General features: G+C 42.4%; 1 protein-coding gene across 1 annotated transcript in view; it reads right to left on the bottom strand.

The window, feature by feature from the left end:
* KCNH8 (potassium voltage-gated channel subfamily H member 8) overlaps nucleotides 1-16,272 on the bottom strand; it is a 162,710-nt gene that overhangs the window by 31,833 nt on the left and 114,605 nt on the right. Inside the window, exons 9-11 of the mRNA XM_053410068.1 lie at nucleotides 12,197-12,396; nucleotides 10,847-11,096; nucleotides 8,756-8,970 (exon numbers count right to left, since the gene is read on the bottom strand). Of these exons, the coding sequence (XP_053266043.1) occupies nucleotides 8,756-8,970; nucleotides 10,847-11,096; nucleotides 12,197-12,396 (665 nt within the window). The remainder of the gene's footprint in view (nucleotides 1-8,755; nucleotides 8,971-10,846; nucleotides 11,097-12,196; nucleotides 12,397-16,272) is intronic.

Raw genomic sequence — 16,272 nt, 5'->3', positions numbered from 1 at the left:
TTTGTCCCTCTTTCAGTCACCACAAAGCCTAGGGTTGCAAACTCTTGAACTAGCATATTTAGTAGCATATCTTTAACAACAATTAGGAGGCAATGTAATTTAGCTTCCTATTACAGTACAAAACACTTTCATTTTTTATTTATGTGTATCAAACATCTGTTTTAAAAGCTGGCCAGATATGTTCCGCCCTCCTCTGCTGCCCAGCCAAGCTAGAGAGCATAAAATAATTACAAGGAAGTATTGGGGGGAAGAGTCCTGCACAAAATTTGTAGGCCTACTAAACAGTAGGTTAGCTAAGTTACACACTTATCCAAATTTTGATTTGCAGTCCTCCAAATTATGCATAAAAAAGAACCTATTAGTTAAAAAAAAACTTACAAAAATGTTTTGCATCAGGACAAATTGCTTGCAAAAAAAATGTGTATAGTAGTCGAAACTGCATACAAAAAGAACTGTCTATTAGGAGAAATTAGCACTGAAGAATTTTCATGGCGATTAAAAGTATATATTAAAAAATACTGCAGAAATGTGGAGAACTGGATTTAAGATTGGAAAAATGAGAAAGTGAGAGAACCAGAATCAACCCATTCCTAGTCGTAAAGGTAAAGGGACCCCTGACCATTAGGTCCAGTTGTGACCGACTCTGGGGTTGTGGTGTTCATCTCGCTTTATTGGCCGAGGGAGCCGGCGTACAGCTTCCGGGTCATGTGGCCAGCATGACTAAGCTGCTTTTGGCGAACCAGAGCAGCACACGGAAACGCCATTTACCTTCCCTCCAGAGCGGTACCTATTTATCTACTTGTACTTTGACGTGCTTTTGAACTGCTAGGTTGGCAGGAGCAGGGGCCGAGCAACGGGAGCTCACCCCGTCACGGGGATTCGAACCACCAACCTTCTGATCGGCAAGTCCTAGGCTCTGTGGTTTAACCCACAGTGCCACCCGCGTCCCTATTCCTAGTCATAGTCTACAGTGAAAGACCCATGCAGGATCAGAGTTCTGGATTTCAGCCTATACCAAGCATCAGTCACACAGCTACATCTTCAAAGTGAAAGAATCCCACTTGCAAGCAATGAGATTTGTGCACACATTATTGTATATGCAATGTGAGAACCATTCAAAGACAGCCAGGATCTTTCTTTTCCTCTTGGCTATATAATACTTATTATTTTCAATTTGTAAATATTTGGTTTTGTCAGTGCTGGGCAGGATGGAACACATGAGTGCTATTTTTAGTGCTTTGTAGGAAAAGCATTCATGCTAATTATACATCCTGTCTGCAGTGACAGATCTCTACATATTCAAGCAAGCCATCTTTCTCTCCACGATGTGACACATATTGATAGTACCTCACTGAACCAAAAGGAGAGAAGTCATGCTTCCCTCAGAGGTTTTCATCTTCCTTTGGGACTTCATTAAAGTTTGTGGAATGCACAGAAGACCTCTGAGTGACTCAGGCTGCTGCAACGCTTGGTGTTAAGAGATGAATCAAATCTCACTGCGGCTACAGGGGAAAGGTGTTATCATTCTGTTTCTGGGGGCACAGTAGTAATCTCACTTGGCGTCATTTAGCAAATGAGTTCATGGTTGTGCTATCGCATCACACGGCAAAACCAGAAAGAGCCAACAATGAGCTCTCTCAAAACTTACTTCAAATCTTGCCATAGGCTTAAACTTACTTTAACTTTTATTTTGCAGTAAGCTCTCATCACAAATACTCTATCTGTGCCATCTCTACTCCTTCCAGTTTAGTACTTAAATATATAAGGACCTTACCCTCTTCTATTGTGCTACATGCACAGCTATGAAGAAGAGGAAGAAGAGGAAGAGGAAGAAGAGTTTGGATTTGATATCCTGCTTTATCACTACCCGAAGGAGTCTCAAAGCGGCTAACATTCTCCTTTCCCTTCCTCCCCCACAACAAACACTCTGTGAGGTGAGTGGGGCTGAGAGACTTCAGAGAAGTGTGACTAGCCCAAGGTCACCCAGCAGCTGCATGTGGAGGAGCGGAGACGCGAACCCGGTTCCCCAGATTACGAGTCTACCGCTCCTAACCACTACACTACACTGGCTCTCTGAAGCTGAAGCCAATGATTCACAAGGAATGGGGTTGTTCCTTACCTTGTCCATGTCTGCTTCTTAGCCGGTCCTCACTGCTGGGAGCAGAACTACATAAGAGGAGAGTGACCCAAGAACTCTTGGGTGCAGCAAGGTGAGTTGTCTCCATTCCCTGACAATGGCTGAATGTACTGCAATGGGTTCGATGCAGAGGCAGGGTATGCATGTTGCTATAGCCTGACATATGGGAAGGGAGGTTTCTAGTACAGTATAGTGTCACCCAGCGGGTGGCCTATGTTCATTCCTCCAAAGGCTACATCTCTGAAGGACCAAACAGGAAGGGAAGAAAAGCTGTGGTAAAGTGAACAAATAATGGATCCCTCCCCAAAGTATGTAGAAGATGGAACTATTTTATTTGAATTCTTTTCTCATTGGCTAAAGGAGTAGCAAAGATTAATTACTGGAGAGAATGACAGCATTTGGAACTTATATGCATCAACAGAAGTTGAGTTTAGGCTGGGCCAGGGAGGTGATCAATGCCTCTTTACAAGAGGGGGTGGTCCCTGGCTGTTTGAAGGAGGCAGTGGTAAAACCACTCCTTAAGAAACCTTCCCTGTATTTGGAAAACCTAACTATCTACTGGCCAGTTGCTAATCTTCCTTTCCTGACCAAGGTTCTGGAGCAAGTGGTCGCAGACCAGATCCAGGCACTTTTGGAAGAAACTGATTTTCTGGATCCACTTCAATCAGGATTGAGAGAGACAAATGAAAGTGTGGGATCGAGGAAAGGGAAGTAGGAAGTTAGGTCAGCAACCCTGAGAATACCAGTCTAGAACAGAGTTTCCCAAACTTGGGTCTCCAACTGTTTTTGGACTACAACTCCCATCATCCCTAGCTAGCAGGACGAGATGGAGACCCAAGTTTGGGAGACCCTGATCTAGCATCTGAGGAAAGGTCATAAAGGTGGTCTTGGGAGTTTGGAGGTTCTATGTCATCTCCATCAGCCTTACTACAGCTGCATTGCATCCAAACACTTGCAATGGAGAATGTATGGTCTTGCCACAGCAAAGGCCTGACCAACAACCAGCACAAAGGTATTGTAGTGACATATCCAAACAGTGGGTGGCACAGGTCACTCCCAAAATAAAATTCCAGGTGCAGCTCTCAAATGTAACTAGGATGTATGCCATTCAGGAAATACAGAAACCAATAATGTTAGTGTTAAATCAATTTGCCACTCTACCAGCAATCCATGTAAAGAATGCAGGGTGGATGTTAACAAGGTTTCCTAAGCTGTCATGTGACTGCATTTAAGCAATCTGCAAATGACAGAGACGCACCAATGGAAGCCTTTAATAAAGACAATTGCTATATAAAAACAAAATAAAAGAAAGCATTGTGTTGGCAAAGCACACACGGGCTTAGTTTAAAGGAATGATATAGAAGCTTGTTTGTGCATGCAACTGAGAGGGAAAGAGATGTTCTTTTTTGCATTCTTGAACTATCCCAATAATCCACAGGGAAAGAAGCACAATAACAGTGCTAGACTATAGGTACACACCTCACCAGCTTCAGATAACACTGCCAACCACTTGGGCATTGATGTTTCTGCCAGCGTCATCAGGGTCCCTTGAAGCATTCAATTCATGTTGCCATTTTTGTTACTCTTCCCCAAGAGGCTGATACCAAATAATCTCTCTGTTATTTTCCATCTTTTCTTACCTTTCTAGGCATATTAAATCTATCTATCTAAACCAGCACACTCACAAGAGAATGCTTGCAATCTCAGCTGAGTTTCCCAAAAAAGACATCTAACTTAACTGCTCGTTCACCAGTACGTGGTAACAAATACTTTATGTAACTGTCAACATTCAACAGATTTCAGATTTTCAGTGTTAACATGCATAGTCCTCTGAAATTATCTTAGTTTGCAATCCCTCTCTCACTTACCTGGAGTAAGTTCCATTGAACACAATGGGGCTTACTTCTGAGGTACTGGATTGCACAGCACATATGTGCTTATTTTCCATGGAGAGAGATAATCTCCATATCACAAAAACTACAAAGACCTCCTTTTTGATTGGGGGGGGGGGGGGAATGAAATAAAAAGAAACTCAAGCCCCAACACGATTACTATATGTGAATTAGCCAAAATTCTCTTATTTTTTGTGTAAAGGAAAGACTACCTATGTTGGACCAAAACACTGGAGAAGAAAAGATCAATTCTTAATGAGGAAAACCACCATAAATAGCTTATAGGTATTATACATATCTAGTGAAAAGTTATGCATACAACTAGATATTATATGTACCTGGTGAACAATTGCTAAATAATCTAATCTATTTTGAGGGTTGTCATAAAAACTCTGAGCCATAAGACTGGTGATTAAATGTGATGACCATTAATGAGATGGCTTTTTTCCAAGTACTCATTAGGTAATCAGTGCCACAGAATATTCTTCATAGACTCTAGTCAGTATCTGCTTGAAAGTTAACGTGCCCTGTACTGCTGATCGGGAGTTCTCACATTTTGCTTACTCGTGAAATCTCAACAAATATAACCAAGTGCATCTGGCAGCACTCATTTTTGTCTTTCATGCGAGTAGGGTTGATCAAAAGAAACAGGAGGAAATAACAAAGTTCATGCAAGGCCATTCTATGATTTAAGGTTCCTGGGGGAGGAGTCCTAGGAAGCAGAAAAGCTGAATAGTTTTCTTACATTGCACTAGCATATGAAAAGAAAAGAAAAAGTGCAACAAGAAGTGCACTTTGCCTTTTGGATCAAACAAGAAAGTCATCAGGAAAGAGGACCACCCTCCTCTCTGCCCATATCTTCTGAGGCATCCAGCTTCAAAATGGACTCAAAGCACTTGCTCCAGGGTGCAAACTGGTGGAAAATATTTGGAGAAAATGCAGCAAAATTGCCTTCTTTGGGGAGTTTTGCAAATCAATTTAACATTGAATTCTGCAATATATACAATTTAGAGTGCAGTCCTATACATGTCTACTCAGTTGAATTAAGTTTATTACTACTCAGTTGAATTAAGTTTATTACTAAATAAGTAAAAATAGGCTGCATGAGTTCTTCTCTTGCAATAATATTTATACTACATAGGGTAATTGTCTCTGCTGTTGTGCACATGACTGTTCTTTTTGTATGCATACTAAGGAAGTAGTATTAAGAGTTAGGAGTAGAGAAGAAGCAGAAAGACTATGTTGACTATCCATTAGAACTCTACTGTGTATTGCAGAACACTAGATAGACAGATTGTTCTAGTTTTATTAATATTGAAGCAATCGTGGGTGGATTTCCAGTTCTTAGGGTTCTTGTGCCGTTACACCAAGGGTGCCCAAACTTTTTTCAAAGAGGGCCAGATCTGATGAAGTGAACATGCGTGAGGGCCGACCAAAGTTGCTGAGATTTTTTTAGGATTTTACCCCAGAACATATACTGCTATGGGGGCTGGATTAAATCGACTGGCGGACTGAATTAGGTCCCCAAAACGGACTTTGGACACTGTCCTCCCCATTCCTCCAACTGCAAATAAGATGAAACAGTTTATTTAGCCCCTTTAAAAAATAACCAGTTGTCCTCACTTGTCATTTCCTATTATATATACTGAGAACTTCCAGTGGGGCATGTCTGCTCCTGGATGCACCATATATGAACCCGTAGAGGTCAACGGGGTTGCTTATCTGCCCTTCCAAGGTTGAGCATCAATGCTGGTTCCTTAGAGGGTTGAAGGGCAGAGCTCTCAGCATGGTGTGAGCACAGTGGCAGAGCCAATCCTCCATTCCTGCCACCATTCCTGCACTGCGCCAAACTCCCTGAGCCTCTCAGGAACCAGCAGCAATGCTTGGTGTTGGGAGCTGTGTGCTAAATTCTCCACACTATTTTTTTTGGAAGAGACAGCTTTCATCGCATTTCTCCAAGGGGAGGAAAATATATCTAACAATTTCACAGGGGTTGGACTCATCACAAGCAGTAGTAGCAGCCCAGCTTCTTTCTTTTCCCCCTAATTTTTTTTTAAGGGAGCTATCACGGCATGTAGCAGCAACAACAATTATCCAGCCAGTCTGCTCACCATTCTGAATCATTCATGATGCCCCAGGTTTAGTATCATTCCAGATCACTGGAGCAGGATTGGAAAATGGCATTCACCATAAAGAAATGGTGAAGATATTCTGGGAAAATTTCAAGTGTATATGTAATAAACAGGAGGTAGGGTTGAATTTTATATGCCTGTTGTCTTTGTCCATGGAGTTTTCTTGACAGGGATACTGGAGTGGCTTGCCGGTTCCTACTCCAGGTGGATCATGTTTGGTCAAAACTCTCCACTATGACCTGTCCATCTTGGGTGGCCCTGCATGGCATAGCTCATAGCTTCTCTGAGTTATTCAAGCCCCTTTGCCACGGCAAGGCAGTGATCCATGCAAGAAGATCAAACCTATCCATTCTTAAGGAAATCAGCCCTGAATGCTCACTGGAAGGACAGGTCGTGAAGCTGAGGCTCCAATACTTTGGCCACGTCATGAGAAGAGAAGACTCCCTGGAAAAGACCCTGATGTTGGGAAAGATGGAAGGCACAAGGAGAAGGGGACAGCAGAAGACGACAGAGGACAAGATGGTTGGACAGTGTTCTCAAAGCTACCAGCATGAGTTTGACCAAACTGCGGGAGGCAGTGGAAGACAGGAGTGCCTGGCATGCTCTGGTCCATGGAGTCACAAAGATTCGGACATGACTAAACGACTAAACAACAACAACAGGGTTGAATTAAGAGCATCTCCTGAATCATGTCTTCTGAGAAATTTCAGCTCAATCTCAGCAAATCATATTGATGTATAGGCACTTTGTATTGCTTCACACACCACGGTTTTTATGGGCACACATTACAGTTTTCATGGGTACACATTGTGTACCTCCTAAACCATGATGTCTGCAGCATATACAGGTGTGTTTGCAGCACACACATATTTTCCTCAGCTCATATATACCATGAAAACATACTACAGAAATCTGTTACTGGCTTTCGGTTTAGCAGGTGATGAACAGAGGTCTTTAATGTGTCCCCTGTTAAAAGTGTAACATGCGAAGCATCCCACAGGTGTTGATCTAGCCAATTAGTTTATGCAAATACGTTCTCAGTTACAAATGCCTGGGAGGAACCTAAACAACAGGCAACTTCACAAAAATCTAATTAAAGTTCAGCATAGATAGCTCCGATAACTTTGCTCTCATATCAGGACACCTTGGTCTTGCAACAAATCTGTGAGCTAGGTCGTCGTTACTTACTTATGCAAGTTAGTGACTAATTTCTGATTACTCATGGTTAGGATTATGCTGTATTGAATTCATTGGGGTTTACTCCCAGGTAAGTGGAGTTAGGATTGCAGCCTAAGCACTGGCAGAGGAAGGGGTGTGTGGTGGGTGCGGCCCGCCCTGGGTGTCATCCCTGAGGGGGTGACATCACCACCCTGCCCCCTGGGACGCTCGCCGTGGGCAGCGCCTTCCTGAGATGCTTGCCCTGCCCCTGTGGGTGGCTAGCCCTGCCCCCTGGGTGCACAGCATGCGTGCTGCTCTGGGTGCCAGAGCAGCTAGCTCCACCTCTGAGCCTAAGTGGTGTCTTGTGGGGAAGAGCAATTACTTTCTATGCCAGTATCACAATTCCATGGGGGTGGATGACACTGGCACTGGAGGTAGTCATGAAATCATGACATCTGCCCCTCCCACACAATCTTGCTGTTTGAGATTTACCAAAGAGGCAATGAATAAAGCCACAGAAGCAGAAAGACACATTGTTCTCAGAGCCAACCCTGAGACGTTCACTATATTAAGAACTATGTGGGGTAGGGTGGGGAAAACTGTACCATGTTTTTCTCTCAAAAAAAGCACAATGTGAAGAAAGCACACAGTTTATAGGATGTGCAGATAGGAGCGTTCCAAATATTTCACGGCATGAATTGACAGGTTCTAGTGTATTAGAAAAATGGTTGTATTATTCCTTGGGCACTAGGAAGAAATCTCTAAGATCTAGGGATTGCCGTGTTTAGTTTCATTAGATGAAAAATAAAAGGCATGCATACAACTCTTGAACTTTTGATGCATGGCTTTTCTCTGCCTAGTGGGTTTTATTCACTGTTGTAGTTCATGTACCTTAGCTCTGAAAATAAGCCCATTAATGATCATGTGTGGAGAACTCTCAACAGACCCCTGCTCTTTTAGGGCTTGTAGAGTTCAGTTCATCTTAAAAGCCATCATAAATTGCAATTCTCCCTTGTGTATGTACGTTGGCAACATTTTCTTGTATTAAAAACTGAAACAACTCTCTAAACTATATTAAATTGCAGAGAGAATTAACTCTTACTTAGGATGTAAAATAGAAATGGTTTAATGTTACTTTGGATTAAGGTTTAGCAGGACTAGCAAATATTTGAAAATATAAGCACACAAGGACAAAACCCACACCAAATGAATAATTTATATAGAAGCATAGTGGAATTTGTATCAGACCTATAATTCATTATCAATAATTTGATTAAGCTGTGTCTGAATTGTTAAGTTGGACCCAAGCAGAATTCATTTGAAAATGAACACTATACATATATTTTTACTCTGATGTACATATGAAGGAGAACTGCTGAAACACAAGAGCTAATTTTAAAGCTGGAAGTAACTGTAGTCCTATTAAATCTACTTACATCACTTTCATGGCCTTCCCGAAGATTATATGTGAGATCATGCTGAATTTCTTCAACAAACTTGTGAGCATATTCTGGGTAAAGGTCTAACACTTCAAAGAGTCCTTTGAGAATTATACATTGGAGGTCACAGTAGGTTAGGGCTTTCACATCAGCGTTTGTTTTAATCACTTGGTCCTTAATTGAGAGATTTGCTCCAATTAAATCTCCTTTACCTAAAAGAAAATACGAAAGAGGAGAGCAATAATTATTCATGAACGAATTTTCGACTTTGCTTAGAAACAGAGAACAGCTTAAACAGATCGTGCGGAATACACAGGGACCCAAATACAAAGATTCAGAACTATTAAGCTTCTGTAACTAAGTTGAAACTAGTGGCTCTGGGAATTCTGGTAATTAATAATAATGGGAGGAGTCAGTAAGGATGATAATATGAACAGCACAAAGCTGCTGACTCCTATGGTGCACACACTAATGGTTCCAATATAGCCAAAGAAGAAATTTTGTAATTGCTTCACTCAAGTGTATCCTGTTACAATCTAGTTGAAGATCAGTGTAAAATAAATTGAAATGCCATGTGTTTTGCTTTGCAGTTGGAACTGTCATTACTTTTTAAATCTCTGCTTTCCTTACCTCGACTGAAAGAAAGGCATTTTGCAAAGAAACACGGATTAACTGTTATTAAATACCCTCTTCTATAACCAAAGCAGAAATTCTTAGGTATAAGAAAATTTCAGTATTCTGAATTTTGCTCAAAGATCATATTGGCATTTTATATGGGGATGGTTTGGTATAGCATGGCGTCATATTCATTGCCATATATACTCCCTGTTTGGTAGTAGAATATAAAATAAGAATAAAGCATTGTTTTTTGTGCTTGAAGTAATTCTGGAAATTATTAGTTATTCTAAGAATTACACTCTATATCTGACTGGGGAAAGGATTTCCCTATTCAAACCTTCCCACTTTTAACAAGTGATCTAGATCCACACCTGCTTACACTTGAACATGGTTCTCCTGCATGTGCAATCTCCCCTGTGCAAAACAATGGAATGAGCCAATACATGCACACAATGGGGCTCACATTGGCCCAAATCCACTGAAATAAATGGAAGGGAGGCACAGGAGACTGGGAAATGCATGCACACTTTGTGAACTAGAGGATCCAAACTTTTTTCAAGGAGGGCCAGATTTGATGAAGTGAACATGTGTGAGGGCCACCCAAAGGGCCGCCCAAAGTTGTTGACCTTTTTTTAGGATTGAAGTTGAAGGGGAGAAGTTTCCTCACTGGGGAAGGAAGTTCCACTGTGCCTTGGAGAGCACCCAACACTTCTGCTGCTGCTTCCCATGTGCCAAAGAAAGTTTTATTGCAACTGCAGGTTAAATTAATTGGATGCAGTCAACGAATGCCAAAGAACACTAGTATCCCAATGAAAAATCCTTAGACAGTAGTATGAATCATACCTACCATTTTTTTGTATCTGGCATGGGTTGCCAAGGTCACACAAGCCAAACTTACTGGGGCACAGGTTCAGCACAGCAGTTCTTGTTCTTACTAGAGTGGACACAACTTGATCTATCAGCTAACAATGATCAAGGGTATCTTGAAGGAGCAACTGAACCCAAGATCTGCCAAGATGAGCAGAGTTTGGAATGGGCCAAATTTTGGGTGAGTCTGGGCTCAGCCAGAGATATGCCAATGTAAATCCTGAATTCTGGCTCAGCCAGGGCTCATTCAACTCATCCTGAGAAAGGAGCATTCCAAAGGATAGGATGGTGTAGGCGGGAACTTAATCCTATTCCAAACTCCATTCACCTTGGTCACATGACCTAGCAACCTAGCAGAAGCCATACTGGCAGAAAGGGTGGTGAAATGTCTTGGTGAATCATGCTGTTTTAAAATCTGGCTTGGGCTGGCTCAACCACCAGTAGACCCTCTGCAGAACAAAGTTTGGAACAGTAAGTCACACCAGCATAGTTTACCTTGGTATATATATCATGGAGACTTTGTATCGTTTCAATTGCTCTAACCATATATTTTTTTAACTTCACTCTCCATCTGGCAATAGTATAGCACATCCAAGAACTTACCTAGAATTGCCAGCACCATGCTGTCTTTTAGAACTTCCATGGAACCTGAGCACACAAAATAGATAGCCTGCAAGGCATCTCCCTGCCGGAGGAGGTACTCCCCAGGAGCACAAAAGGAGGTTTTGATATGCAGAGACAGAGACCTGAGGCACCCGCGGCTGGCACACTCAAAAAGGGACAGCTGCAGAATCTCCTTGTTCAAGTGCATGGTGATGTCAGAGCGCAGCTCATCAGGAAAGTCCTTTAAAAGCTATCCAGAAAGGGGGAGAAAGTTTCCTGTTAAATTTCAGTAAATCTACACCTTTATCCATTTAGCTCCTCTAGTTGTCATCTTACAAAGTCAACTGTGCGATCACACTTGAAATACTGTGTACGTTTGTGTTCACATCAACTTTAAACAAAATACAGAGCTGAAAAAGTTTCTGAAAAAGTTCAGCTCAAGGGGCTGAAATGTGAATGCAAAGCTAACTTTGTTGCTCCATGATCCAGCCGAGAGCAACTATTGAGGGGCTTCCCAGGCCAGCTGACCACCAAATATGCCTCACGCTGGACTGGGAACTGAATAGTACTCCCTGCCCAATAATTGGCCTATCATGGGCAGGCTAATCAGCTGGCTCCACCCCAGGGGCGGGGCAGGGTGGCCTTCAGGCTCCACCCCAATCCACTTGCTATTTCCTGGCTAGATCATGGAAGTTGCTTGAGGCACCTTCCACAAAAGCACCCAACCATTGAAGGCACCTGTGCAACAAAGTTAGCTTTGAACTCACAAGTTTATGTATTCAGAGGTATCCTGTTAAAGGGATCCAGAAGGAGTCGCTTCCGTCCAGATGCCCAGGCAGGGGCTAGGGCCATAGCACTCCTCAGAGCAGCAACCCCACAAGGGGTCCCTACTTGATGTGTGTCATAGGCCCCCTTCGCCCCAGGTTGATACCTTGACAGGTATACCCCAGCAGGCGGGCTGGTGGTTCAACGGTTATGCCCAATGCCTATGCCAAACCTCTACATCCGTAATCAATGAAATTGTGGCCTAAATTGACCCAAAATATTGCCGTCTTGTATGTTTATCGGGGAGACGGTCACGGGTTGAGGGAGGCACCTGGTTCACACAATTGGTTGCTCAATCTGTCCCACGGTGAGTTTCTGCTAACACAATTGTCGTGCTGAATTCCTCTGTTGCGCAACATTAAAACTCCTGTCACCTAACCCTCTCACTAGCGGATAGAGAATGCTGGATACCACCCTATGCATACAAGTAAGATTGTTCCAGAAATACAATGTCACCAAATGGCAAAATAAAACATCACCAACATTGTTGGTTTAAGAATTTATAGCTAGAAAGACTCTGATTACCTCATTGGAATCTATTCCGTTATTGACAGACCAGGTGGTTTGGAAATATTCAAGCATCCTTTGCTTTAACTGCTGTGGTAGGTGATGGACCCTTATGAAATCCTTCAGGTCCTTGGTTCTTGTGTGATAAAGGGACCACCTGGAGTACATCCTTTGAATAATAGCAGTCACATTACCAAACACCAAGGCATGCATCAAAGCTGTAAAAGAGAGAAACCATACTGAAGCAGAAAAGAGACCCCACTGTTGCCAAAACTGATGCTGGAGTTACAGGAAAGAAAGAACTTGCTCACTAATGATGGCAACATAATAAAAGGCAAGCAGCAAATGATCTGGAATGAATAAAGTAAGTTTGATAGTGAGAATCAATGACTGGCTCTGCTCTGCTGAGAAAGTAGTTTGGAAAATGTAGAGAATCATAAATGCTTTTGTGATATTTCAGTTTAAAACATACTAAAAATCAGAGGACATTCATGAATATTATTAAAACACCAGGAAGTCGGTATATGCAGAATGCATCTTGCAAATTTGTCTCAGAAGAGAGCAAAATGAAAATAAAGGCTGGAGAATTAAAATCTACTATATGCTACGTATTCATTTGCTCAGCCAACCTATAATTTGAACCTGTAATAAAACTTTCAGTTTGTCTTTATGCTGGTACTTCTGCAAGTTGCACAGTTCCTACTTGGAAATGTTGGGCAGCAGAATCTAAACCCCCAGATCTGCTGGGTGAATACATTGAAGAGCTAATATTTTCCCCAAATCTTATAACATAAAGATTTTTCAAACTATCTTTCTCTTTCCTGGCATATGCTGCCACTACTTCCCCACCCCCTCAACAAATGAAAATTCTTTCTTGCTTCTACATTACATTCCTGACCCAGATAATAACTGTAGTCCACAGAGAGAACTAAAATGGAAAGAATATATTTTATCTTCCTAGAATATTGTTATTGTTTTTTTAAAAAATAAAAAACCTTAATATTTTAAACAACATAATATGTGTTCCTTATCCATAGGTAAAAGAATTAAGGTTATTTCTAATTTAGTAAACTGCACTCCATGGCATTATAAACACTGATCTCAGCCTATTAGAATTAATGTGAGTTTTGCCATTGAGATCCAGTCAGAAAAATGTACCTGAGAGTAACTTGGATTTCTTCTTGACTATTTCCTAACTACGTCCCCAGTGACCAGTTCCATTCTGCTCACTTCCCTTACATTAATATTATTATAGGTTTTGCTTAGCTAATTATGAGAGTAAATCACATAAAGTTTACTCATCTAATTAATAAGACACTGCTCCTCTTTCAGCTGATTATAATCACAGCTATTTGTTTTCAAAACAGAACAGGGATATTAATACAGCTGGAAGGAAGGCTGTTTTTCCTCATTCCCCAGCCCCCCTCCTTTTTGCATGAATATTTTTCTCAGTGTTGAGAAAATCTCACACTGTCAGCTTTTCAATTCCTTCTTAATGAGGAAGCTATAACAGAGAACAGCCATGCAGGCTAGGTCTGGGGTGAACATTAAGTAATGATAAACATTCAGCACCAAATCTAGGACAATCAGTTCAATATCACAAGCGGCTTTACATAATAGGTTATTAGTAGATTACTTCAGTGTGATATTTGATAGCAGTAACTTTCTTTTCCAGTGCTAACTCAGGTTTGTTTGTTTTGTCTTTTTGTATATTTCTATTGTATTCAGCAAGCTCTAGGTTGTTGGGTTCTCCTTTTACTCATGGTGGGGACATGAGTGCTGCTGAACTAAAGATCACAGCCATGCAGCGTGGTTCCAAAGCAAGATTTAAACAAAACAAAGGTCCGTATAGTTAAAGCTATGGTTTTCCCAGTAGTGATGTATGGAAGTGAGAGCTGGAAAATAAAGAAGGCTGATCGCCAAAGAATTGATGCTTTTGAATTATGGTGCTGGAGGAGACTCTTGAGAGTCCCATGGACTGCAAGAAGATCAAACCTATCCATTCTGAAGGAAATCAGCCCTGAGTGCTCACTGGAAGGACAGATCCTGAAGCTGAGGCTCCAATACTTTGGCCACCTCATGAGAAGAGAAGACTCTCTGGAAAAGACCCTGATGTTGGGAAAGATTGAGGGCACAAGGAGAAGGGGACGACGGAGGACAAGATGGTTGGATAGTGTTCTCGAAGCTACTAACATGAATTTGACTAAACTGCAGGAGGCAGTGGAAGACAGGAGTGCCTGGCGTGCTCTGGTCCATGGGGTCATGAAGAGTCGGGCACAACTAAACGACTAAACAACAACAACATGTAATTTAAGGGTACAGCTGCTGGGAAGAGGGCAATGACCCATTAGTATTTGGGATGTTGTGTTGGATGAGTTTCAGTTAGTAAGGCTTGAGGATATGGACACGGTGCTTGTATTGTTCTGCACCTTGCACTCTGGTCTCTTGTGTCTATTGGCTGATAAAAACTAGCAGGGAGGGGATACCTAGCTGGGCTAGGGAGGTGATTGCCTCCTTGTGAGAGGGGGTGGTCCTTGCCTGCTTGAAAGAGGCAGTAGTAATTCCACTCCTCAATAAATCCTCCCTGAATTTGGAAAATCTAAGTAATTATTGGCCAGTTGCCAGTGTCTCCTTCTTGGGCAAGGTTCTTGAGCAGGTGGTCATGGACTAAGTTCAGGTGCTCTTGGAGGAAACTGATTTTCTAGATCCATTTCAATCAGGGTTTAGGCCTGGTTTTGGCACAGAAACTGCTTTGGTCACCGTGTATGATCACCTCTTTGCCTTCTATCAGCTTTGGCTGGTGGGCTCAGCTGCATTCCTGTCTGGATAGGTAAAGGTAAAGGTACCCCTGCCCGTACGGGCCAGTCTTGCCAGACTCTAGGGTTGTGCGCCCATCTCACTCTATAGGCCGGGGGGCCAGCGCTGTCCGCAGACACTTCCGGGTCACGTGGCCAGCGTGACAAGCTGCATCTGGCGAGCCAGCGCAGCACACGGAACGCCATTTACCTTCCCGCTAGTAAGCGGTCCCTATTTATCTACTTGCACCCGGGGGTGCTTTCGAACTGCTAGGTTGGCAGGCGCTGGGACCGAGCAATGGGAGCGCACCCCGCCGCGGGGATTCGAACCGCCGACCTTTCGATTGGCAAGTCCTAGGCGCTGAGGCTTTAACCCACAGCGCCACCCGCGTCCCTTTCTGGATAGGGATAGCCTAATTTCTGTCTATGCTCTGATAACCTCTAGATTAGATTACTGTAGTATGTAGTATGTGGGACTGCCTCTGAAGATGGTTTGGAAACTTCAGCTGGTGCAGAATTCAGTGGCCAGGCTGCTCACTGTGGCAAGATGGTTTTAGAATATGACGCCAATGCTGGCCAGACTGCACTGGCTGCCAATTAGTTTCTGGGTCCAATTCAAAGTGCTCCTTTTGACCTATAAAGTCTTAACAGCTCAGGACCACAATACCTCAAGGACTGCCTCTCCTCATATGGACAGTCCTGGACCTGGGATCATTATCTGAGATCCTTCTTTGTATGCCTGCTCCACAAGAGGTCTTGAGAGTGCCAACACGAGAATGGGCCTTTTCTGCAGTGGCTCCCCGCTTGTGGAATGCTCTCCCCAGAGAGGCCCACTTGGTACCTTTGTTACATATTTATAGGCACCAGGCAAAATCTTTCCTTTTCCATGAGGCCTTTTGGATAATTAAACAATTTATGAGCATTTAAACTCTCTTTCTCTGTGTATTGTTTTTGTTTGTTATTATCACATGTATTTTTGTGTTTTCGTATTGTAAACTGCCCTGTAATCTTCGGATAAAGGGCAGTATAGAAATTTACTTAATAATAGTAACAATAACAACAACTTGTTTATCTGTAGCATGCCCAAACTCTTGCTTTTTAAGGATGGAGTCTAAAGTTCTGTGCTGCACAATGAATATTAATGCTTCACTCGACAATAACTACAACAATCACAGCTGTGTGGTGTGAAATTTGCATGGCTTAATTAGTTAAGCTGCAATGTTGTCAATCTTACAGCCTAATACACAACAAAACGTGTTTTTTTATAATGTTTTCCGACGAACCTCAGCCTTGCTTTAA

Source organism: Podarcis raffonei, chromosome 12, assembly GCF_027172205.1.
Source record: "Podarcis raffonei isolate rPodRaf1 chromosome 12, rPodRaf1.pri, whole genome shotgun sequence".
Classification (NCBI taxonomy): domain Eukaryota; kingdom Metazoa; phylum Chordata; class Lepidosauria; order Squamata; family Lacertidae; genus Podarcis; species Podarcis raffonei.
The sequence above is the reverse complement of the archived record's forward strand: the minus strand, read 5'-3'. Positions and strand labels throughout refer to the sequence as shown.